Source organism: Ochotona curzoniae, unplaced genomic scaffold (assembly GCF_017591425.1).
Source record: "Ochotona curzoniae isolate NIBS_2020 unplaced genomic scaffold, NIBS_Ocur_1.0 scaffold_3835, whole genome shotgun sequence".
NCBI lineage: Eukaryota > Metazoa > Chordata > Mammalia > Lagomorpha > Ochotonidae > Ochotona > Ochotona curzoniae.
In genome coordinates this window covers 31,299,180-31,325,481 of record NW_024467114.1, presented here as the reverse complement: position 1 = coordinate 31,325,481, position 26,302 = coordinate 31,299,180, and the positions used below count along the sequence as shown (strand labels likewise).

The following is a 26,302-nucleotide window of genomic DNA, read 5'->3' as shown; positions in this document are numbered from 1 at the left end:
AAATTTGTGTCTAAGTGTGTATCCAGTTTGTAGTACTTTTAAACCTCCCAGACTGAAGATTGGAGAATCTTTTTGGAATGGAGAAATGTTTATAAAATTTGATTAACGAGTAGAAAAATCTTTCGATGTAGGGTGGAAGACAATGTGCTTGTGCTGGTGGATGTTTTTACAGCCTGCTTGCTACTTTCTGTAAAGTTCGAATCTTATGTTTTTTTTTCTTTTATAACTGATAAGAGAATTAGGAAGAGCAAAGAACACTAATTCCTTTTTTAAAAATTACTTCCAGTCTTTTCTGTCTTCTTGCTTTGCTGGCTTCCTGCCGTCCTGCCTCCCTGCTTTCCTTCCCTCTGGTCGTTGACAGATGGAGTGAAGGTCCTATCTAGAGAGCCTGGAAGCATCATACATATAAATTGCAAGCCTCCAATATAACACTTTTTTTTTTCTTTTTATAAAATTATATATATCACCTGTCTAAAGCAATGAGAACTTTTTCCTTTTTTGCTGCCATAGGTTTTTCTCACAGAGAAAGCATGATTGGAAAATAACTCTGGCCCTCTCCACTCCCTAACGTTCTGGGAAAGCCGGCCTCCCCGTGCAGGGTGCTCCGCACACATCCAAGGCCACTTGGTGGGCCCCTTGGGTGACATGAATGTACCCAGAATGTAAAGGCCTGCGGATCTTGCCTGAGGTGCTCAATCAACTGTGGGAATCCCAGTCTCAGAACCAGGAGTTCTCCTCCAGCCAGTGTCAGGTGAAGTGTGAGCATGTCTCTGACACCAGAAACCTGGGATAGCACCAGCAAGCATCTGAAAATACTTACATGTGTGTTCACAGTTGTAATAAAATAAGATGTAACAAATCCTTGAGCATCAACTGTTACCATAGCAACACAGGGTTCTCACTGCTGTGCAAACCAGTTTCCCGGGTTTGGAAAAGTCCGTCTTCCTGAGACTCAATTCTTTAATTAACCAGTTAAATTTCCTACAGACTCAGTGCCTTTTCTTTGTTAGCTCACTTCGGGAACTCTGAACTGGAGAAGTACAGCTGTCATCTGCAGCAGTGATTAGAGCTTCATTTTTACGTGTTTAAGGAATATGTCACAGCTTCTTGTGTTGTTAGGATTTTGTCAGTCTCTAATATTCTTGATGGTTTTCTTGGAAGACAAGAAAGCCACGACTCATATCTCAGTCTCCTTTTTTTATCTTAAATTAGTAATATTCAGTCTATGAAAGTTGGCCTATCATCATTTCAGTTGTTGCAACTGAAGTTCAAACACTTCAAGGGACAGTACAAATATGACACAGACTTACGATCAGTCCTGACTTTTTTTTGGCGCACAGTATTCCACATATGCCACAAAGAAGAAACTGAAAAGGAAAAGAACAACTGTTATTTTTTCTAAGATAGAAGAGCCCTCAGATTTGAGCTTGTTATTCACTCCTGACTCTTACTCCAGGGAAGTTTGGGCGTTGTACATTCCCAGCCAAATTTGGGAAGAATAAGACCCCATTCTAGAATAGTAACAGCTAAATATGCAAATTCTAGCAAAAATATATTTTACGCAAGGTGGACATAAGTAAAACTTGAATCAACTCTGGCACCTAGCAAAATTATTCACTGAATACGTATAGACCTTTTTTTTTTCCTATTTTCTTTCATGGTGTCCTTACTCATCCCATGTTCTGAGGGAGCAGTTACACGGCCCTTAATGCAGGCCTAGGTCCCAGGACTGCTGGACTTAAACACAGGTGAGATATTTTCCACAAATATAAAGAGGAACATCAGAGAGTTGCATTTCTATCGAGACATGCTTTGTATTTCTCCAACTAACACAAAGGATATTTCCTCAATCTACCAGAAGCTTGCCATTGTTATATACTTCATCAAAAGGAGATGAAGTTACCTGCAACTTTTTTTTTTAATTAACTGTAAATAAAGACATGGGTGACAGGTTTACCAAAGGAGTTGCATCAGCTCTTCTCTCAATGACAGGTTCATGGAAACTTTGGTTATCACTTGATGGCAAATGCTTTAATTTGAATGGAGACATGTAGGACTATTTAAGTAGAGATATGCAGATGTATTGAACTTGATGTTACCATTGGAAATAGAATTAACTCATTCATGTGTCATAAACTTACAAGAGGCTTTCTAGTTTGCAGAGAAAACTCATTGCCTTCGATTCTTAAAATTTTTTCAAGAGAGGAAGAATTATTGTCATAATGAGGTCAATATTTTCACTTAGGTATTTTGTTCCTATTTAAAAATCCATGTCAAAATTTTCTAAGCGTTGTCAGAAATAAAGTGCATTTAAGAAGCACTGAGAGAATTTACTAGAAAATAATGTGAAAGGGAAGTAGTGGCAAAGAAACTTTATGATATGACAGCAGGAGGGTGAGGAAGCTGTGGTGAAGGATGGCAGTTCTCGCAGGAAACACACCGACATGTTGTGTATGATTTAGATGAGCTTTCAGCTTTACTGGGAATGGATCACAATCATTTATTCATTAAATAGCATTAGAAAAAAATAGCATTAGGGGTTTTTGTCAACCTTCTCCAATATCATCCATCCAAATTAATATGAAACAGTTTGAGTGTTTAAATGCATGAAAGTGTATAACTGCATTAAAATTTATAAGTCCATTTGCAGTTGACAAAGTTAAATATTTATATAATTTTAGGAGAGTGGGAAAGATTTTCTAAATATAGCACCAAAGTCATTGACCAAAATAGAAAGCACTTATAAACATTAACCAAAAAAAAAATTGCCATTTTGATGGTCAAAAACTCTACTATCAAAGACAAAAAATATTCTAAAGTATATGACAAAGGTCTAATACTCCCTATAAAAAGACCCAATGAATTATTTTTAGTATTGCAAAGTCTTAAGAATATAGAAACTCAGAATAGCGTTAAACTGGAATTCTTACATAATTTTTAAAAGCCTTAGAAAGCTATTTCTAAGTAACGATTTACCAGCACATTCTGGGGCCTTGGAGCACATGACCTTGTCTTGAGCTGGAGGCCTCCTTGCTCATACCATCTCACATCTGGTCTAAGATGTGCCCAAACAACTCTAGCCTGAACCGATTCCGTACCCCATCATTGTTTTCAGCTTCGGAACAAAGCCCTAGCCTGTCCTTCATCTAAAATTTCCCCAAATAGCACTGTAGTTGCTTCACCTGAACTCATTCTTGAAATAATTTGAGAACAGTACAGCTTTGCGTTCTGTGGAACTGTTTGGAATCTATAAATGTTGCCCTTATTTATTTACAGTAAAGTTTAAGGGGATCTCGGGAGCATAGTCAGAACCTCATTGCAGCTGCTTGATCGGAACACACACGAACGAAGTTGTCACTTCCTGTTGTGCCACATCACATCCATGGGCCAGGAAGTGGGGAGGTGGGAGAAGTTTAGAGCCTAGCTGGGCAAATGTAGAAGAGGAAAATCTGGAAAAAATGTTCACCCTAGAGTGAAATACTCTGAGTACTTAACCTCTATTGGAGTACCTGAAATTCACGTTCTTTAAAGGATATCTAGTACACCAGCATTGTGGAGCAGCAGGTAAAGTTGCCACCTGTGATGCTGGCATTCTGTAGGAGCCCTGGTTCAAGTCCTAGGTGCTTCAGCTTCCTGCTAACCTGTCTGAGAAAGTAGTGGAGGAGGGCCCAAATACTCAGAATTCTGGCATTCAAGTGAAAGACAAGGAAGGAATTCCTGGCTCCTGGCTTCAATCTGGCCCAGCTATGGCAGCTACGGCATTTGAGGAATGAATCAGCAGGTAGAAGGTCTCTCTCTCTTGAGATCACACAAGAAGGTCAGAATTCACACAACTTAAGGCTTTATTCAGTGTCCAAGGAATTTCTAGTAATGTTCTAGAAATGCTCTAGGAAAGGACTTTCAGCAGCTCCCTGTTTGTGGTCTGAGAAAGCAGTAGAGGATGACACAATATTTTGGGATCCTGCACCCATGTGGTTGACCCTGAAGAAGCCCCTGGTTTCTGAATCAGATTGGATCTGCTATGGACATTGTGATTTTCTGGGGAGCAGAAAAATTTTCCCTCTATCTCTTCTTCTTCTTTTGGTAAATATGTCTTTGCAATAAAAATAAGTTAATCCAAAAGAAAAAAAGGACTTTTCAGGATTAGTGTAGTGTGGATTATATAAGCAAATCCATTAAAGTCCAATGAATGCTTACCTAACTATTACTGCTCTCTCTGCCCTTATCCATGTTAGTTTTTGTTGTGGTAAAATTAAGTAGAAGGTTAATCAGTTGTGTTACAAACTACATTTGTTTCTTCGGAACCCACAGCTACTGAGAGAGGGATAGAGAGAGAGCTCTTCGGATGGGTGTAATGCAGGTTGGATCAATAGCAGGGAGCTGCACTGGAAGCCCATATGGAAGGCTGGCATCACAGGCAACAGCTTTAGATGCCACATCACAAGGCCTTACAGTCTCAATTTAAATACACCCTGTTTTAGAAGAAAATGTATGCTAAAATTTCAAAGTACACCCCTCTACCCGCTCTTATCACATGATGGATATTATGAAGCAAGTAAAATAAAACAAATTAGCTAAATAAGAGTAAAGCTGATTCCTGTCATTCTACACAGCCTTAATGAGATATACAAACTTACATGGGAAAATACAATTTCATTTCTGAAAAGATGGGCTGTTCAAACCCAGAGAGGGTGATTTACTTTGCTTTTAATTGAGGCAATGCAAATATAACAATATGATGGTAGAACATCAAGAACTGTACTGTGAAATAAAACTAGTTAGTCCTCTAAGTGCAATTCCTCTGATTCACTTGGGGGGTAGATTCAATAGGCAAATGCATGACTCCTTGGATGAATGGAACTATTATGAAGACAGTATCCTTCATTTTGAGTGGATTTACTTTATAAATGATTCATGGTGATTTCTGTTTTTGCTTAGGAAACAGGGAGATGCAAAGATATCTTTCTCACTCTAGTTATAAGAAAAAAGATGGCAGGCTACAAAATTATCACTTTCCAGAGCTGGTCTGAGAGTTGAATCTCCAAGGCAATGAGGTAACCTGACTTCAGAGGCAAAGCACCACTAAGGAAAGTTCAGTACAATATGTATCAGTGAGTGTGGGGTGATGTGTGTGTGTTGGGGACTGGGGAGTGGAGGAATTGTAATACCCTATTCCTGCCTTCCATCATCTGTTCTATCAAACCAAAGCCCTATGACCCTGGCAAAAGTACTGCCAGGCCTGTTATTTCCAGGGGCTATACAAATAAATTTTGCTATTGTACCAAGAAACAAACTAGAAGACAACCTTCTTTGCACGAAAGAAGAGACCAACAGAAATCAACCTAGGTCTGCCATGCTTTGCTCACACAAGACAGGTACCATCAACCTGTGGAGGTGAGGCAGGAACCAACCGCTGGAGACCAACCACAGATATACTGCAGGCCAAGTGTCACAGGAAGACCAGGGCAAAAGACTCAGGAAGTTGCAGTCCGGAGATCAGGTGCACAGGGACTTCAGATGTCAAGACTGATGTAGAACAACACAGCTCCTTCTTGCCACCTGCACCTGCAGAACTGAATTCTTACTTGATTATGGTATCAGGAATTTTAAAAGGTAATGTGTAGTCAGTTTTAAGAACCACTGCCTATGGGTAGGTTTCCAAACTTGATTAGCTTTCCTTTTTTTTTTTCTTTTTTACAATTGGGATTTATGCCAAATCACTAGGAGAATGGGATCCCCAGGTCAAGGGAAGGCTTTGACAAAGAGGGGCATCCGTAGAGGTCTACCTAGGGTTCATGTAAGAAAATTGCAGTCATATATGGACGATGTCAAGAAAGATAGGAACTTTGTATGAACTGTGCTTCACATTTCTAATTGGTGAGAGTGATGAGTGGCAGCAGAGCCTAAAGCTGAGGCAGAACCAAGAGCACAGGGGGACACACCTCTGTGATGGAGGTTATGAGGAGGCTTAGGCTGAGGAGCTGGAACTCATGCCATAAAAATTGCCAGCACCTTAGCTTTTTGCCAGAGCACAAGGCAACAACAGGCACCATTAGAGGAATCTGAAGATGCACTAACAATATCAATAGTAACTATAATTCTTCACTAGAATGACTCCCCCTCTCACACTGGCAGCTCAAAGAAGATATTAAGATAAAATAGGAATACAATATTTTGGAAAAATGGATTCCTAGCCAAATTCTCATTACAATAGCAAGTTACCAAGAAGACGCACATTTCACTAAGGGAATGATGCTGGAGTGAGTTAATTATGCTGCTTCTTGTCTATCTTGGGCTTGCTGATATGGCATTATTAAGGACAGATGGACAGGCACTTGGAGCTTAAGCTGTTGTCTGTGCAATGCTGGATCACATATGAGAATTGGTTTATGTTCTGGCTGTTCCACTTCTGATCTAGCTCCTTGCTAATGCACCAGCAAAAGCAGTGGAAGATGGCCAAACACTTGCATCCATAACACCCATGAGGGAAATTTGGATGGGATTCTAGGCTAGTAGTGTTCACTTACCCAGCCCTGCCCATTACAATCATTGTAGGGAGTGAACCAGCAGATGGAAGGTCCTTATATAAACTACATGTGTACAGGGGAGTGAGGTAAACAACTTGGAAAACTTACAAGAAAGCAGAAGCATCTCAAACTTGGCTGCATACTCCGTTCCAACATCCCTAATAGTTGGACCAAATTACACTTAGACAACATTTTTCAGTTTTTCCAGGTGATCATAAGATGCAGTTAAGGCCCATGTCTCCTGCGTTTAGTCACAGGAAGGGGCTGACAGGTGTGTTACCAACAAAACCGCTCACTTCAGGGCTCTCCCATCCATTAACCTTCCTATTCATTACTCTCAGTGAGACACAGAGATACATAAAGGTAAAATAAAGTGCTAGTCACAGGAGAGACACAGGACATGTTTACAACAGAAGGCCCAAGAGACCAACCTGTTTAGGCTCATAAAAATAGAGGCCATTGAGTCCGGCACAGTAGCCTAACGGCTAAAGTCCTCACCTTGCATTGCCAGGATCTCATATGGTTGCCAGTTCTAAGCTTGGTGCCCCTACTTCCAGTCCAGCTCCCTGTTTGTGGCCTGGGAAAGCAGTCGAGGACAGCCCAAAGCCTTGGGACCCTGCACTCATGAGGGGGAACTTGAAGAAGCTCCTGGCTCCTGACTTCGGATCGGCTCGGCTCAAGCCATTGTGGTCACTTGCGAAAATAAATCAGTGGTTAAAAGATCTTCCTCTCTGTTTCTCTCCCTCTCTGTATATCTGATTTTGCAATAAAAATAAATACATCTTTAAAAAAATAAATGTCATTTTCAACATTCTTTAATATTGTACTTGGTGCCTTTCATCATTGCTAACAGACATTTCTGCCTTAGCCTCTAATCTTTTCTAAGCCTTTTTCAATTTCTCTACCTTCACCTTTGCTTCACCAGATGTAGATTTGGATGTAGAAGAATCAGACTACTTCTGTGCTATGAAAAAGGGAATCTAGGATTAAATACTTCAGATGGAATGCCATGCATGGACTGGAAGTCATTGTAGTCCATGAATTAAGCCACAAAACTCACAGTCTCACTCATATGTGGAATCTAACAAAGGCTGATCCTGTGGAGTTTGGTTACTGAGGTCTGGGGTGGGGCGAGAGGGAATTGGGATGGGGAGAAACGGTGTAACAGGTACTAAGTTTTGGTTCAATTAGAGAAATGCATTTTGGTGTTCTATTCGCAGAAGATGACTAAGATAATATGCTACATGTGCTGCTTAAGAAATTTTAACAAAGGATTTTAAATGTCTTTACTATCACACAAACGATAGTTTGGGAGCATAGATATTTTTACCTAATTTGAACATTATGCAATGTATATCCGTATCAAAATGTCACATGATCCCTAAAATATGTACATTTTTTCTGTATCAGTTAAGCTCAAAATGAAACTAAATTGAAAATGTAATTAATTCAGAAAAGAACCACAGGCAAGACACTTACAAGTAACTGTTACCAAAGTCTTGAAAGAAAATAGTTTGAAATTAAACAAGCAAAAATAAAACAGATGACTGCAATAAAATATAGGCAACACTTCTAAATAGACACTGGAACAAAGAAGATACACAGATGGTCAATGATGACATGAAAAGGCAAGTGATTCTTTGTCACTAAGGATTTTCCAGTGTAAATAACAAAAAGGTATCAACAATACCATTAGTGCTTATATATTAGAATGAGAAAAACAAAACTATTGTTTGGAAGGAATTCATTACCTGAACCCAGACTTATCAATTAGTAAGGTGTAGGAAGTAAGACACTGTACTCTACCTCCTTGCAAGCAAAGTCTCTAACACTTAGCTGCAGCTTTCTTTGAGATTTTCCTCCTGACTTTTCCATCATTTGTTTTTATCAGGATAGTCTCATGGATATTTGCTATACACATCATTCTTTATTTTGTTGTATGAATTGTCCCTACTTTGCTCACTCAAAGTCCTTCTGGCAGGCTTCTGTGTCTAGATGATAAACATTGGTCAATGTTGGTTTTGCCTGTCGGTTGCACACCTGTTACTTCCTGGCATGACAGTTTTCTCCAAGCCCATTTTGAGTGCTTTCTTCCTCGGTTCAAGAATCAGCCACTTTCCCAATGATGCACGGTTTCTTATACCAGAGAATCAAACTAGAAACCAGTAACTGGGAGACAGGTGTGCTCATTGCTACTGGCGTATTCTTGCTTCAAGGCCTTGTCAATGGACAGGGCAGGGAAATATGAGTACATGCCAATGTGTGATAAATAAATCCTTCTTGTCTGTGTCTTCCTCCATGGAAAACATCAGACAAACTGCAGCGTCTACGCTACGTCTACTGATACCTTGATGCTAAAGTTTCCACCCCATGGAGTTATGAGCAATTTCTGTTGCTCACAAATTAGTCTATGGTATTTGCTGTAACAGCCTGAGCAGATGAAAATAATGATTTTCACATAAAAAGATTTAACTCCGTAGATATTTAGCTTGTTGAGTTTAGCTTGTTCAATAATTTTTTTTTTTTTAAATAAGAAGCAGACACAATGTACATGAGATTTGGTGTAAACTGAAATGGCATCTCTTAGCTCCTGGAAGACAGCTATTTCAAAGCTAGAACTTGGGCAGCTTGTATCCACCTGGGAAACCTGAAATTATTACCCTCGTATACCTCACACCAAATTTGGGTTAATATTCTGGTGGACTAAGTTTCAACTTAAAACAGAAACATCTGGAAGAAAATGCGATTTTCTATTACTTTGAAGTGCAGTTACCTTTTACTTCTGACTGAAATTTCTGTGAGATTAAAGAGTGTTCAAAATAAAAGCTCTGCAAGGGAATGTGGAAAACTGCCTGCATGGACACAAATGACAAGCAAATTCAAACCAACAGGATTTGAAATCGAGTATCAAAAGGCAGGATTATCACGAATGTGACATAATCTTTCAGGTTCAATGAAGTTTTCCTCAAGAATTTTTTATTTTTATTGGAAGATCAGAAATGGAAAAAGAAGAGAGACAGAGAGGAAGATCCTCCGTCCGCTGATTCACTCCCCAAGTGGCCGCAACAGCTGGAGTTGAGCCAATCCAAATCCAGGAACCAGGAACTTCCTCCAGGTCTCCTACACGGGTGCAGGATCCCAAAGCATTGGGCCGTCCTCGACTGCTTGCCCAGGCCTCAAGCAGGGAGCTGGATGGGAAGCAGGCCACCAGGAGTAGAACCAGTGCCCATATGGGATCCAGGCACATGGAAGGCAAGAACTTTAGCTGCTAAGCTGCCACACCAGGCCCTCAATGAAGCTTTTCTTAGGGAAGAGGATGCACAGCAAAGATGTCAGCAGTGTGTAGCTTTTCTTGTGGTCTTTTAACATTGGCCATGACTTATACGCAGAAAACATTGGTATTTCTCTGGTCCTCAGAAATCTTGCTTTTACATAGATATGAACAGACTACTGATGCCTCAGCCATTGGGTTACACAAAAACATACTTAAAAATGCATTCTGACATTTAATGTCCTTAATATTTTTTTTCTGGTGGATTTTGATTCTTTTTAAATTATCTGAGTTAAAAATAGATTTGGAATGACATAGGCAAAAGTATAAGTGGGGAATAGGGAAGGACTTAGGAACTGAATATCCTTAGCTTAATGAGAGTCAGCCCATTTACAGGATCCTACATTTCCCCATAACTATCTTTGCTTTAACTTCCTTTGAGGATGATGGTTCAATTTGTAAAGTAATTCAGTCAACTGAGTAATCATGTGCTGGTCATATCGGCCATGCCACTGCTTGAAATTATCTCTTTGGGAACAGCTAGAACCTATGCGTGATTTATGCAGTGTTTAAAAGATAAACTGAATAAAACTGGTCAGACAAAGAGTCTACAATAGGGTCCAGAGAAAACATTAACTTCCTCCCCCCATGATCAATGGAAACGTGTATGAGTAAGACACCACCTGTTGGAGATCTTCTGACAGCTGACTATCCACTTGGGAAGGGAGAGATGGCTGGTTCCCTGGTAGCCATTCAACTCTTTCAGAAGAAGGAGAGCTTTGAATGAGATAATGGCTGGATGCATAGGGAGAGACAAAATTAAGACATGTAATTTGGTGCTATTAAATTTTCCACTAGATATTAAAACTCAAATAAGTTCTTTCCTTTTGGAAAACATGTTTAATTAGGGTAAACTCAGCGGTTCTCTCCCCAAATGCCCACAACAGTTGTTTTTGGGCCAGGAGTCTAGAACTCAATATGGATCTCTCAGGAGGGTGGCAGGACCCAGGTGACAGCATCATCATCTACTGCCTCCCATGGCATACATCACAGGAAGATGACCTTGAAGCAACATTGAACCTTGAACCCACATACTTTTAATACGGGATGTAGGTGACCTCATGGTTACTTTTCCAAATGTCTACTCTTATATATACTGTTTACAGAGATAAGCAAAATGTCTTCATTGGATACTCCTAAACAATCAAAAACAACAAGCCAGGAATCAAATAAATAGTTGCAACTAAGTACAGTTAATCCTTGACAGGCTCTTTTCCCCCTATCAAAGTGTGTGTGTGTGTGTGTGTGTGTGTGTGTGTGTGTGTGTGTGTGTGTGTGAGTGTGCAAGTGCGGTGGAGGGTATCCTTGGACTTTTAAGGTCTTTTAAACTTTGTTGCTCAGTTTCTTAGGCTGCTGTGTCAGAATACGAGATTGTGGGTAAAATGTGACTGCTGGCATTTCCAGTGGGACCACTTAAGGAATGAAAGAATCCTATTTCCAGGGAACATTGATGCAAGTGGGCATTTTCTTGCTCTTTTTCCTTGCCTTTCTGTTTCATTCCTGCTCCCTTACGGGAGTCTGGAACCGTTGATAAAAAGCTTGTGAAATATATTCAGTAAAGAAATCGACTAGATGATTCACTTATGCTTTATCTTACTTAGCTATGTTCTCTCCATTTACTACAATTCTCTAGGTAGATTTTGGATTAGGCATAATATTACAATTTTATCCCCAAATCTATCTATGCCGAAACCCATCAGTAGACACAATTGGACTGTGAAAAGGGCTTGGGAAAAGAAACTTTGAATGAGTTCCTCTAGACTGCATGGGAAATCAATGAGTGGCTGAGCACTTCTTATTTCATTCACCTGGAATTTTTTTCTCCTCCGGGGGAGGTGTCTGTTCCAACTGCACACCTATCTAGTTCACTTCCAACTGGTTTTAAAAGACAGCACACACACACATGACATCTATCCAGGTCAGGGTTACAATTTGCCGAAAAAAAATCCTAAAGCTTTAAAAAAAAGAGATTTTATTTTTATTGGCAAGTCAGATATACAGAGAGGAAGATTTTCCATTCACTGATTTATTTCTCAAGTGGCTAGAGTTGAGCCGATCTGAAACCAGGAGCCAGGAACTTCTTCCTGGTCTGCCATGTAGGTGCAGGGTCCCAAGGCTTTGGGCCATTGTCAATTGCTTTCCCAGGCCACAAGTAGGGAGATGGATGAGAAGCGGGCTGCCAGGACATTAACCGGCATCCCTATAGGATCCTGGTGCATGCAAAGAGAAGACTTCAGTCACTAGGCTATGGCACAGAGCTTTACCCTAAAGCTTTGACCAAGGTAAATAGCTAACTCATAAGGTAGATCCCCAAAATGGACATTGGGGAATGGGAAATTGAAAAGTGATGATTCATTTCTTATTGCCTCCAAAAGCCTAAAATAAGATCTTACAAGAGTATAAATCAGGCTGCTCAAACGAACACATTCTGGGAAGAGGGGCCAGAGACAGAGGCTCTGGGAGGAGTGTCTGTAACTAAAGAAGAGTGAAGACCTGGAAGATTTATGAACTCTAGCTCATCAAGGTTCCGGAGGAGATGCTGAGTTGCTCAGTAGTTAAGAATAGCTCTGAATGGCGGTCTCTGAGCCTCATCTATTTCTATTATTAATGTGATAGCTTTCAGCTTTCTTGGCACAGAGAGGACCTTCGTAAGATAATTGAGAGCCCTCTTCCCAGCCTTTCACTGGTCCGTTTCTTCATGACAAAGCAGGTTTATTAGGCTGGCGCTGCTGAATGTCTTGTATAACAAAATGATACTACAGAGAACTAAAAATAGCTCACACTCTCTGTGGAGCCAGAGAATAGGTGCTAGCTCTTATAGATGCAAAATGATTACTCTTGACAGTTTTTCTATTTCCTGGAGTGAAGGTGTACTTTTACTGAAAAACCCAGGAAGGAGAAATAATTTAGAGGTATAAAAATCACTTGGATTGTGGACCTTGAAGAAAGTATAAAACAGTGCAATCTTTATCAGTATCCTTTATCACAATCATCATTGATTTATGGGAACTAATTTTACTTGATGTTTTAGCAGATGGAATTTCACCCTCATTTCTAGCCCCTTTATGTTGAAACTCACGGAAACATCATCTAAAGTTTCTGTTAGAATAAATTCCCAAATTTCCTTAGATTTCAAACTTTTCTCAGAAGTTTGTAATATTTACTATTTCAATCTTTTCATCATTACTGCAGGGAATGTTGAAAATATACTATTTAATATTTTTGTCCCATGGTAGAGCAATTATGATAGCCAAAAACGAGCCAGAACAATAGCTCAACTGGCTAATCCTCAGCCTACAAGAGCCAGCATCCCATATGGGTATGATTCATGTTCTGGATGATCCATTTCCCATCTAGTTCTCTGCTTGTGGCCTCGGAAAGTAACAGAGGATGGCCCAAAGCCTTGGGATCCTGCACCCACATGGGAGACCTGCAAGGAGATCCTGGTTCCTGCCTGTGGATCATTTCACCTCTGATCATTGAGGCCATTTGGGGAGTGAACTAGTAGATGAAAGATCTTTTTCTCTGTCTCTCCATCTCTCTGTAGAGAGCAGAGACAGAGAGGAGAGACAGAGAGGAAGATCTTCCATCTGCTTATTTACTTCCCAAGTGGCCTCACCAGCCAGAGCTGAGTTGATCTGAAACCAGGAGCCTGGAACCTCCTCTGGGTCTCCCATGCAGGTACAGGATCCCAAGGCTTTGGGCTGTCCTTAACTGTTTTCCCAGGACACAAGCAGGGACTTGGATGGGAAGTGGGGTTGCCATATGGGATCCCAGCACATGCAAGGTGAGGACTTGAGCCATTAGGGTACTACGCCAGGCCCCCAAAATAAATAAATCTTTTTAAAAAGAGCAGAAAACAAAGCACACCTAGAAACTCAATGTCAGAAATTCAGTGACAGCTGAACTGGTGTCCCTAAATCTTTTGCTGATTGTGCCTTGTATTCCTGAGTGCCAGCATCACTGAACCAAAGGAACTCCCTTGAATGTACGGGCCATGAAATGTTCTCAGAGAGAAGATTCTGTGTGACATCTCTGCTGGGAAGGGCTGCTATGGAGGTAGACCGATTTCCTAACCTTCCTCTTGGGAATTTTGTTTGGACTTTCTCACAATTGTACTTGGCCTCTTGCTTCCCCCTGGAACTCTCAAGCAGTTGTGGATGCAAAAATCAAACCTCTTCCCTTTCATTCTTTAAATCTGATGTTTTTGAAGAATGACTACAGAGCTAGAAAATGAAAGCCCCTGCAAGGAACATTAAATAAGTAGCTGTCAGATGGGTCTATTTTCTGATATTGAATGTGTCTCCTTTGTTGGCTCAGTTCCATCCCACATCCAGACTGAGAGCCTCAATATTGAGCATCCCGAGAGGATCTGGAAAAAGACAGAGGGTCAAAGGTCGCTTCCATGGTCATCTGTTCCCAAGTGAAATCATCTGTCAGTGTATTCTCTGGGTTATTTTGGCAAAAATGGTGATTCTTTCACATTTTATTCAATTTCTGTTAATGCATATAGATAAAAATCAGAAATATATCCTTATATTTAATACAAATGGATAGAGTATGTCCAATCTCTGACTTCTATCCATATGTTGCCAATATAGAGTCATATTTTTATCGCTGTGTAAATAAGACCTAGTGTCTCCCAGAATATGCACTTTATTTATGTATTTTTGAAGCACTGAAGCAATAAAATGTAAGAATATCTCATTGCTGTAATTGCTAAAGGATAAGTATGGTTTATGCTTCAAGATGTACATAAAACTAGGCTAAAACTAATACCATCCAAAATTTGTTCTTTGGCTTCTCTAAGAAAGAAGGGTGGTCTCATTTGCTGACTGTTGATTCTGGATCTTAACACAAGATCTAAGAACCGAGGTGAAGAGCTCCACGGAAGGAGGTTTCAATTCATTGTCAGAAACAAACAAACAAACAAACAACTTTCTAATGAGTAGACCTACTCACAAAGTGGCCTGGAACCACTGCTACCCTAAATGAATTTCCTTTCAATGGATACTTTGGGGGAGTTAGTGAATGACCACATCTTAGAGGATCCAGAGTCTAGTACATTCTGGTAAGAGACCGGCAATTGCTAAATGTGTGGATGGACTGGCTTAACCAAGGCTACTGGGTTCAAGAATCTCAGATCACTTATTTACTCTCACTGAAGAAACAACAGCGTTGATTTCCTCCTTACTTTGGTTTCTGCTGCATGAAATTCTAATTGGAGTCTGCACATAGGTTTCATCTTTTAGGCCATTTTTTAAAAGCATGAATTGATTCATCTTTATGATTATGAAGAAAACAAATATGTATGCATCTGTATGTACAGCTCCAAGGAGACAGCTAAATTTCCTCCACTTTCTTGCTTCCTTCTCAGTTACCCTTTCTCCCTTCCCTGTCTTCATCTCCAAATTTTACTCCTTTCTGTATTCACATGTATATATTCTTAGAGCACTGTATGAGTTAGGAGAACTAAAGTGGGCTCTGTGATCTGGCCCAGAACCACAGCAAGAAGGAGCTGCTACCATTAGCTCTAGATCTGCCACCTAGAGGACGCCTGCAGTCCCATTTGCTCACCGTGGCTCCGTCTTTGGTATTAGAACAACCCGCACAGCATCCCTGACAAGGCATGTGAAATACGTTCGTGCACTTCTTCAAAGGTTGCATTGAAAAATCAATAGCGATTGCAATGATTGTAAAGGTTTATTTCAGTTTAGGGAAAAGAAATTTATCGAAAATGTCCTAATAATAAAAAGAAGAGGTTGCAGATGCCAAGCTTCGCTAAGCCTTGTGCACATGTCGTGTGAATGAATTCCTGCTGAGGCAAGATTTTCCCCTTCATTCAGCTGGAAAGAGGCAGAGTTCTCAATGGAAGATCGGTCTTTCTAACTCCAAAGACTGGAGTGATTTAGGATTGTCCCATCAACGTTTTACCCAGTTTCCTTGCAGTAATGTTTTCTGTGTCTTCCGTAGTAAAGAAAGCTCCTGGGACAGAGATTGAAGCAAATTTTAAGTTTCATCTGTCAACAGGAGAATACTATGACTCTGCGGTTATAGAGGCAGAAGACACCTCACAGTGCACTAAACATCAGCGCTTCAGCAGTGACAATGCAGTGGAACCGGGTGCACTAAATTTGGGTCCACAGTGTGAGCAGGGGGCTTTTCTCCTGAAGGTTCCTAGATTCTACTCTCTGCAGAAATATTTTCCTGCCACTTGGTGGCGGTAGCTACCAATTAATTAATTTATTTTATTTTTATTTTTTTTTTTTTTTTTAATAATTTACTGACCTTTGCCACTAACCGGGAATGATTGCTTTTTTAAAAACTTATCTCTTAAAACAATGAAACTTTTCATGTAATATGTTTCTTTTTAATCCTTTTGGCTGTCTATCTTGTCATCGTCAACATCTTGGACATAACTCAGTCATGTCCTGCTAAGATCCTGATTTTCTTTTATTGTATTGACGACAAACAATGACAGTGGGGTGGGAGCTTAGTTCAAGCATTCGGCTTTAGAGATGCTCATTTAGTGATACAATTTTGAAAGAATCGAGGCTGATCAAACTAGGATTAAAAGCATCAACTCACCACAATCAAGAAGTTTTGTCTCCTTTGACCCAATTAGTCATTATACAAAGGAAGAAATGTGTTTAGAAGAATTTACGTGATGTTTTCTAAGAAACATTTGGCCAGGGAGAACAGTAACAAATATCTGAATGATTCAAATCCAGAGCTGTCTGTCTCAGGGCACGTACCCTCCCTACGATGCTGCCCTCTGGTGGTGACTTTAACATGAATAACGGAAGATACAGGTGAGAAGGGCGTCTGATTTTCAAAGCCAACAGGGAACATACACATGCAAAGAATGCTCAACTTTCTGATGCATGTGGAGGGAGTTCATAATGATACACTTTATATTTAAAGACAAATGTGCAAAGACAACATTGTTTAGGAGTTGTAGAAAACGTTGACCTTAAATAATTGTGGAGCCGTCCGCAAACAGACATCCATGATAAAGAATCGCTAAGATTTAGCCCTTCAAATCGTGTTTACCAAAAATATATTGGACCATAATGAAATGCTTACAAACGTTTTTAAGAAAAGGACACAATGCAAGCATTTGTGCCACTTTATTCTTGTATTACAAAAATCACCGTTCCCATAATAAGCTGAAGCAGCACGCCGTCATGTCAGCAGGGACCTTCCAGATGCTCTTTGGAGAGACCATGGGAAACTTCGGTCACTTTGGCTCCTGTGTTTTCACAATCGTCTACAGCAAATTCATGTAAAATCATGAAATATTCACTACACTTTTCAGAAAATTTCCCTTCCATTAGAACGAACCTGAAGGCTTATTTAGGCCCTAGTTTGTGACTTTTTCATTTAAAGGACCTAATGCACTTGAACAAGAAGGAAATTGAACCTGTGGAGTAACCTTTCTTAAAAGATCAAGGGGACCTAAAAAGTACCAAATAGAGCAGGAAAACCCACTCAACCAGGAAGACAGACCTCAAGCGTCCATCATGAAAATGACGAATTTGGTTTAAGTCAGGGAATCCCCAAAGGGCATTTATTTGAAGTCTAACCAGCAGCCTTTTGGGAGGTAGAGCAAAATGACTGATTTGGTATACGTGGCCAAGCCCCAGGTCACCTTCACAAAAGCTGGAAAGCAGGCACCTATGCCCAGAGTCTTGTTTTACACCAAATAATAAAAATTCACATTGAAGACAGTATGCCATTCCTCCCCGACTGCAAAGCAGTGCAGGACAATGAGAAAAGCTTCTCACATAGGGGATGAAGAGAGAATGAAGCCTGATTCTGAGACCCAAATCCTAGGGCTGGGTTCCCCATGATAAGATTGAGCATTAGACAGGGACTCATGGCTCTGTCCTGAGGCTTGAGCTTGTAGACCGAGCGCTGGGAGTCTGCACAGCCAGGTAGCTCCTCCATCTACCACCCCTCCTCCAATCACGGGGGTGCACCTCATACCTCTGTGTCAGCTAGGTCTCTTACCTTGAGACCAGCACCTGATAAAACCCGAAGACCTCCACCCCAGGTTAATACCTGCAGCTTGAAGCTCTGGATTTGTCCTGTTGTCTCATGGAGACCTTTGCTGTTGTGTCAGGTGTCATTTCCAGTTCATTGGACCAAGTATCTGCATGCTGAGATTTTGTAAGGCTCAGAGATTGCAAAACCCAGGAAAGGAACAGCCCAGTACCCGTCTGGGTGGCCACTGGGCTGACTTGAGCATCCTTCCTCTAACCTTGAGCAGGCAGCAAGGAGCCATAAAAATAGAACTGCATTGACACTGGAAGATCCCAACCGTTCTCATTAATTGCTTAGGACCTATGAACCAAGTCTAAACTTGCCCCAATACCAAGTAGACACCTGTGCCCTATTGGGATGGATTGGTTTCAGTGTGTAGCCCCGTCAGTGTCACGTGAGCCTGACATACACAGCCAAGATTACACAGGGCCTCGGTGACTGGGAAGGCCCAAGTGTGACCCATTCAGTGCCTGCCTGGACAGTTGAAAGGCTGCCTTTATCAACTGTCCTATAATCTTGTACAGGCAGCAAGGAATGAGAGGACAGTTCGGGCACTCAATTCCAGGCTGGTAAATCCCAACACTGAGCAGATCTTAACAGTGTGTATCTCTAGGCATGTGCCTGTAGATGGAGCTGTTCTGATGCTGAGTCGAATTATACTGCCCCAGCTGATCCAGTGGCCTGAAAGAACACCACTGGCCAGAAGATCCCAGGCAGCAGCAGACACACTACAGCACAGTGGGCTTGGCTCCTGCTCCCAGGCCCCACAGGTCACAGCAAGCTTGAGCTCTGGGTATGATGTGGCTACTCGGAATCTGTGCCTGTACTACCTCCAGGCAGAAGCTTGTAGTGATGGACTCTGCCCTTTCCTGATTCAGCTGCAGATCTTGGGCAAATCTGACCTTGGTGAATAATTGTGGGACTGAAACAATGAAGCACGGCAGTACCAATCCTGTGCCCACCCTAAACCTAGAGTGCTGGCAAACAGTGAAAGTGTCCACAAACTTCGAGTAACTAAGCATGCTGCCTACAATTTCTGGAAGGACAAGTAAGCAAAACCACCTTATCCAAATGATGCTTACAAATACAGATACTGTCATATACACACACATATGTGTCAAGAGCTTCCATGGAACCATGACCTTCTGACAAACAAGATGAAGCCAAAGAAACCAACTATTTAGGAATCAAAATTACCAAACACTCCAAATAAGATTTTCAAGTAGTTCTTTTAGGGGCTGGTTCTGTGGCATAGTAGGTTAGGCTACTGCCTGCAACACCAGCACCCCATTTGAGTGTAAGTCAGAACTCTGGCTGTTCCACTTTTGATCTAGGTCCCTTCTATTATGCCTGAGAAAGCAGCAGAGGATAGCCCAAGTGTTTGAGATCCTGCATCTACACAAAAGACCTGAATGGAGATTGATGTTCCTGGGTGCAGAGTGTTCCAGACCAGCTTTGGTGGCCATCTGGAGCGTGAACCAGCAGAAGACTCATTCTCTCTCTCCCAATTCAAATACATAAATGACACTTAGAAAAAAGGAAGAAAGGAGGGAAGAAATAAAGAAAGGCAACTCAGAGGATGTAAAGGGAGCAGTGACAAATCATGTAACATTCTATAGAAAGATTTGGACAAGAGATACAAAGCAAATAGATAAGATGGACAAAATCCCTTTGAATGGAAAGTACCTAAGTGTAATTAAACATCCAAAGAAAGCATTTGTGTGAAAATACACCAAACAGCAGAAAGGCTATGTGAAGCTGAACATGAGCAATTTTAAAATACACAGTTGGAGAAGTAACAAGTAAAAGAAGAGAAATAGAGAAAACTCATGAGCACTTTGAAACTTGAGAAAAAACATCCACGTTGTTGGCTTTCAAGAGAGATTTCAGAAAGTCAAAAGTATAGAGCCTATATTAGACAAAGTAGTAGAAAACTTCTAAAATCTAGAGAAATACATAACTATCTGGGTATAGGAAGATTTACAGTCACCAGCCAGTCAAACCAAATCATTTTATCCCACAACACACAATCAGCACATAATCAAGCTTTCCAAGGGTAAAGATAAACAGAGGATTCTTCGTGCAATACTCGAAAAGAAGCAAGTAACACAGAGAAGCCCCAAGCTGCTCAACTGTTGAGTTCTCAGCAGAAACCTGATAGGCCAGAAGCAAGCAAGATTGATTGCCACAATATGGAGAGCAACAAGTTTCATTCAAGAATGCTATACCCAACAGAACTGGACATCAGGCATGAAGGAGCAAGAGAGAATCCCAGATAATCAAAAGCAGAGATGATTTGTTATCATCAGACCTGGCTTACAAGAAATGCTCAAGGATACTTCTTACATGGAAAGAAACTGAAGATAATGAATATTAACATGCAGAAGTGGAAAACTCGCGGATAAGAATCACTACAGAGATAAATTAAGAATGTTCTAACATTGAAAACATGGTGTGGAAGTCATTTATGGCTTTATCATGGAGACTAACAGAGAAAGTAATAGAAAATAATAGTTAATGCTAAAATGTTAAGAGAAAGGCAATATCAAAAAAGGTAAAATTGAACACCAAAATTTCTTAATTAGGGGAACTGGAATGAGTATAAATGTAGGGTTTTTAAAAATTCCTATTTCTTGCATCATCTGTTTTTTCTTCTATCTTTGTAAGCAATCTTTTGCTGCTATCATTTCAAAATAGCTTATTATGACCCAACATTATTTTAAGTCTCATGGTAACCACAAAGCAAAAAAAAATCTATAATAGAGTTACTAAAAATAATAAACCAAGAATCAAAGTACACTACTAGACAAAAATCACTTAACCACAAGGAAGATTTTAAGCCCGAGAGAAAGAATAAAACAAACTAGAATAAAATGGTAAAATAAGCATCAACATTGTAATACTGAGACCTTACCGATGAGTAAGTTACCTACCGATAATTAAACATAGATTATTAAATTCTTAACTTAGAAGTTATAGAATGATTAACTGGGTTTAAACACAAGATTCAACTATATGTTTCTTTGAAAGTCAATATTTATTCTGTTATTATTGGAAAGGCAGATCCATAGAGAGTACAGATAGAGAGAAAGATACTCCATGCACTGGTTCACTCCCCACCCCCTCCCTAGTGGCTGCAACAGCCTGATCTAAGCAGATCCACAGCCAGGAGCCAGAAGCTCTCTCCAGGTCTCCAACATGAATGTAGGTCCCAAGGCTTTGGGCCATCCTGGACTGCTTTCTCAGGCCACAAACAGGGAGCTGGATGGGAAGTGGGGCAACCAGGATATGAACCAGTGCCCCTATGGGATCCTAGTTCATGTGAGGAAAGGACTTAAGCCACCAGGCTATGGCATCTGGCCTTCAAGTGTAAGTTTCTTATAGAAATTCATTTCACCTTGAAGTGTTGGAATAGACTAGATGTAAAAGGATAACATAATATACTCCAAGCAAATGAAAGCCAAAGGAAAGAAGGAGAACCAATATTCTTTATGAATGTCTTTTAAGTCAAAGCAGTACAAAGAGACAAGGAACGCCATCATATAATGATAAAACTCTTAAGATATTAAGAATACACACACACGTGTGTGTATTCAGAACACCAAATCATAAAGCAGATATTAATGGAATTAAGTGGATAACAATATTAATAATAATAAGAGACATCAGTATCTCACTTTGAGAAGTAGCTCGATCTTTCAGAAAGAATATCAGCAACAGTAACAATAAGAAAATTCAAAGCAATGGAAATTGCTCCTTGTGTCAGCTGGACCAAACTAATACAGAACATTCCATCTAAGGCTGCAGAATACACATTTTTCTCAACAGATACATCAAATGTTCTCCAAAGGTCATATTGGCATGTCACACACACACACACACACACACACACACACACACACACACACACTTACCAGGTTAAAACATTTAAATAATTTGGATATGATTTCTTACTAGAATGCAATAGAACTAAAATTTAGTAAGAACGTGACACCTGCCTCTAAACCTAATGGGTGATGAGCAGATTAAAATGATACAACATGAAATTTTGGGGTGCGCATAGTCAAAAGCGTAACTATAGTGAATGAAAGGTGTCATCTCTTTGAATGGAATATGTCATCGCGGCTTGCATGAATTAGCCATGTATTCAACAATTCCTACAGATTTTCCTTTCCCAATTGTCCTCCATTATTTCCCCTAGTTACTATTTCTTTTTTCAAATAAACAGCATTCAAAAGTAGATCTCTATGTATCAAGGTGAGCCTAATCCGCTACAGTGGGAACCAGGGTGTTGGTGAGCCATCCCACTATAACTGGCCTCGAATCATTGCAAGTTACATTGAATTCTTTACCTGAAAGAAGGCTTATTTTTTAAGATTTGTTTTATTATTTGAAAGGCAGAACGAGAGAGGGATTGTTCCATCTATTGACTTATTTCTCAAATGACCATAATGGCTGTGGTTGGTTCAGACGGAAGTCAGGAGGCAGGAGCTGCTTCTGGGTCTCCCGGACGGGTGCAGAGGCTCAAGTGCTTGGGCCATTGCCTTCCCAGGTGCACTAGAAGGGAGTTGCATTACAGATGAAGCAGCTGGGACTAGAGCTGGCACCCATATGGAATGCCGGCATTGTGGGCTTAAGCCATTGCACCATGATGACAGGCCCCTGACAGGTTACTGAAGTTTGAGATCAGTCTCTTCCATGAACAAAATTGGTCTTGTTTTACCTTTAACTCACTCTGGTTGTCAGCAAGTTCTGAAGGCTTTACCCTTGTCAAGTCTTTCTCTGTCCGCATTTTAAGACAAGAGCATCATTAATTTCTGTGTGGTCAGGACAAATATGCTTCCCAGCTGTTTTCATAATCACTGTCTTTCCTTTTCTCTCCAAGAAAATTGCTAGCAATATGTCCCCATTTCCTTAACAGAGTAGATTTTAAAAGCTTTCCATAAGAAATAGGTGAGGTGATGGAGAGATTATCTTGAGTTAGTATTTCCTCAGTATATATACTAGATCAAAACACAACGCTCCACCCCATGTGACCATATATTATTTCTGTTTGCCAATGAGAAACAAAGTTTCCTTGATGAAATGGCCTGGAATGCAACAAAGTGGCAGACTGTCTTCCTTCAGTCAAAAGAGTAGTTGATTTAGCAAATTTCTGGATCATTTCGTTAGGCTGGGCAGAGTGAGTCCAAGATGGCTGTTTCCCCGGCACCTGCCAGAGGATGCCAGGCGATCCCATTAAGGAAAGTTTGGAATAACCCTTCGGGGATCACCCTGGCCTTGTCAGGAATGCCTGGACAATCCACAAGAACTTGTCTCATCCCACTGTGAAGGGTACCTGGCGCTACACATCACACGCACGCGCACAGCAGGAGTGTCTGCCTTACTTCATCTTCTGTCTCCACCCTCCTCCCACATCAGATGTGTAAAAGCCCAGTGCTGTAAACGCGTGGCAGCTGTTTTCCTCACGCAGTCACTCTGCGTGTGGAAGTGGTCGTTGGCCGTCTCCCGCCATGGGTGATCCGTCAGACTGGTTTTTGCTGTTTAATCAATCGCTTTGCTTGGACTAAGAATCTTTCTTTCTCTCAAGCTAGTCTGAGAGCCTCCAAATCTAACACGTTCATGATTCTTTAAGCATCATTCTTTCCGGTTCATAGCCTCCATATGGATATTTGTGTCTCAGAAGAACTTGTGAATGCAAGTAATCCTTGTATCAATACAAAGCTACCTTATGGTTTCAAATTGGTGAGAGTGAGCTGCTGTTCAATTTATTTCAGGACATTATCTTTTTCCAATTAGGACAATAGCAGACACAATAAATGGAGTCCACGGCGTTTAGAAGTCGATAAACAAACAGCATCCACTAAACAATTTCTTTCCTTTTGGAGTAGTTCTATGCAGGACTCAAAAATAGAATGAGTCTTGTATTATCTACACCAAAAACACAACTTCCAAATCTCTTATAGGGAAACAATCATGTACTGTCTTTTTAACTAAATGTTTCTGGAATTGCAATTTCCCAATGCTCATCTCCTTGAGCAGTGTGTTGGTTCTACAGGAAACAATGGAATGACTACAAGATTTAAGCCAAGTTAAGAGAAGTGGTTAGGGATCCTGATTTTGGGGAGTGAGAAATAAGGAGCATATCTTATTACAGGGAAAGGACACTAACTGTTATTATTGTTACTATTTTTAGCAAAGAAACAGGAAGAGGTCAGTTGGCGTGGCTTACCTCTGAAAGTATTTGAAGAGGAAATGCAACTGTTGGGAGAGGAAATCATCTCTTTGCTTGATGGGATACAGTACAATGCTGTGCCTCAGCCAATACTTTGGGACTCCAGTTGGGAGAAGCACATACGCACTGCAGATCTGCTGGTCTCCAAACGCTAGGGGAGCCCTGTGCATGCTCCCAGGCACTTTTTCCCTCTGAGAAAACATTAATGGATAGGTGCTGTCCACTGAGGGCCAGCACGGAACACTGCTCCTTGGAACAAAGGATTAAAAGCAATGGGTGGGTTTACAGCACAAGATGTAATGGGCTTTGGAATCAGACAGACCTGTCTTCAAATATTGTAGCTGTGCCACATGCAAATGAGACTTAAAGTCCCTTACTTCTCCAACTGTAGAATGGCTATACTACTATAGATGTGCTAATGGTGTTATTAAAGGGACTGGCAAAACAATGTTTCTGCTATTTGGGTATATTTCTAATATCCAATAAAGCCTAAATAGTTGGTACTATTTAGTGTTCATTATTTAAATTGCAAAGCACTTTTTAATATTGGGTGTATACTAATCAGTATCTGAGCTTCTGACAGAATAATCAGGAATATATTATGCATCTTTTCCCTCTTTTGTTCTCTTTTATCATCTCATTCACAGGATCCTACCGCTACGCCAAGCCCCTGCAGGTGTCTGCTAGGGAGCACGCATGCCCTCTACTCCACTGAGGTGAGCTTTCCTACAGCACATCAGTGTGGACTCCAGGATTACAGAATCCCTGCTTTTCCCAATCTTTGGCTCCAATATGCTCCACTGCAATTGACAGAGGATTGAGGAATTAATTGACTATCCTCTAGAAAACCATCAAAGGTATTCATGCAAAGGCAGTCATTCATAGGAGCTGCTAATTCTTGCCTCTGAACCTGCTTTTTCAATGCAAGATGCTCATGGCTAAGGTGCGTCTGTGCTTCAGGAGACTGGGGAGTAGCACAGGAGGTTGATGCATCACGACAGCTTTATCTATTTTTAGCTCAGTCTACAATCATTTTGCAATTCAGTGTGTGCACAGCCAGATACCAGGCAGCGAAGGCAGTTCAATGAAAGAGATCCAGCAGGGATATTATACACTACAAAGACTCACAAAATGAACCTCTATTGTATTTGCACCCTTCCTTTTCCACAACTGCTCACTCTTACTACTAGAGATGTTCAAAATGTTCATGGAAAAAGTCTACCATGCAAGTAATTAGGCATGAATTTGAAAATGATTCTATACTGAAATTAACCTTGTTTAATTCCATTTTCCATGAACTTTTTTTGTGTACTCTCATTTTTTTCCCCCAAAACCCAGAGGCATTATTGATTTCCACTTCCCCTTCCTATTGCATTCTATCACCTTAATAATGATGTCATTAATTCTATGTTCATCATTAGTGACTTCTTCCCGTTGGGATGCACCAGCCCTCACCTTATTTATCTATGAATTCTCATGGGAATCTCACTGCCTGCTGTTTGTTCAATATCCTTCAGGGCTTCATTCCTAGTTACTTATTCATTCATTCAGTGTTTTTTTTTTGTTATGACTCTGAATTTCTTGGCCTAGCATCAGGGCCCATAGAAATAGTTCCAAGATAATTTTCCCACTGGTCTTCTGATTGATCAACATAAACTTAGGTCATCTCATACACGCTCCCGTTAGTTTCTCTGTTTATTCCACCTGTCTGCCTGGAGCAGTAGAGGCAGACTCTCTTTTCACGGACCCTAAGTAGAGTGATGAACTCTGAAATGCAGGGGCCGTGGTTTGGAAGCTAAGAATACAGACTACTGGATGAGTGAGACACAGAGTTGCCGCATAAGCATCCTTCGCACCCAGGCCGCTCTCTTCTCTGTCACCTCCCCCAAGATGGTTGTCCCTCCTGTTTTGATTCTGGAACTAATACATCCTGCATTCTGTTCTCATCCTTGCATACAAATCTTCTCTCTGACACCCCGTTCAACTTCACACCCCACCATCAGTGAACCACACGGTGATGGTCTCTTTGTTCCCAGAGAATGTCTGAAATGAATCGGCTTCTCTTCACTCCAGCTCTTTTCCCAAAACCATAATCATCTTTCAGCAGTGCTGACATAACTCCTTCCAGTTATTCTTTCCATCCTGGCCTTCATTAAATTCACT

At 40.7% G+C, this 26,302-nt stretch overlaps 1 protein-coding gene across 2 annotated transcripts in view; it reads right to left on the bottom strand.

Annotated features, from left to right (window-relative positions):
- The window catches only part of TMEM196 (transmembrane protein 196), a 50,453-nt gene that overhangs the window by 5,337 nt on the left and 18,814 nt on the right, over window positions 1-26,302 (bottom strand). For both annotated transcript variants that reach the window (XM_040965032.1, XM_040965034.1), the window contains exon 2: window positions 1,311-1,367. In XM_040965032.1, the coding sequence (XP_040820966.1) occupies window positions 1,311-1,367 (57 nt within the window). The remainder of the gene's footprint in view (window positions 1-1,310; window positions 1,368-26,302) is intronic.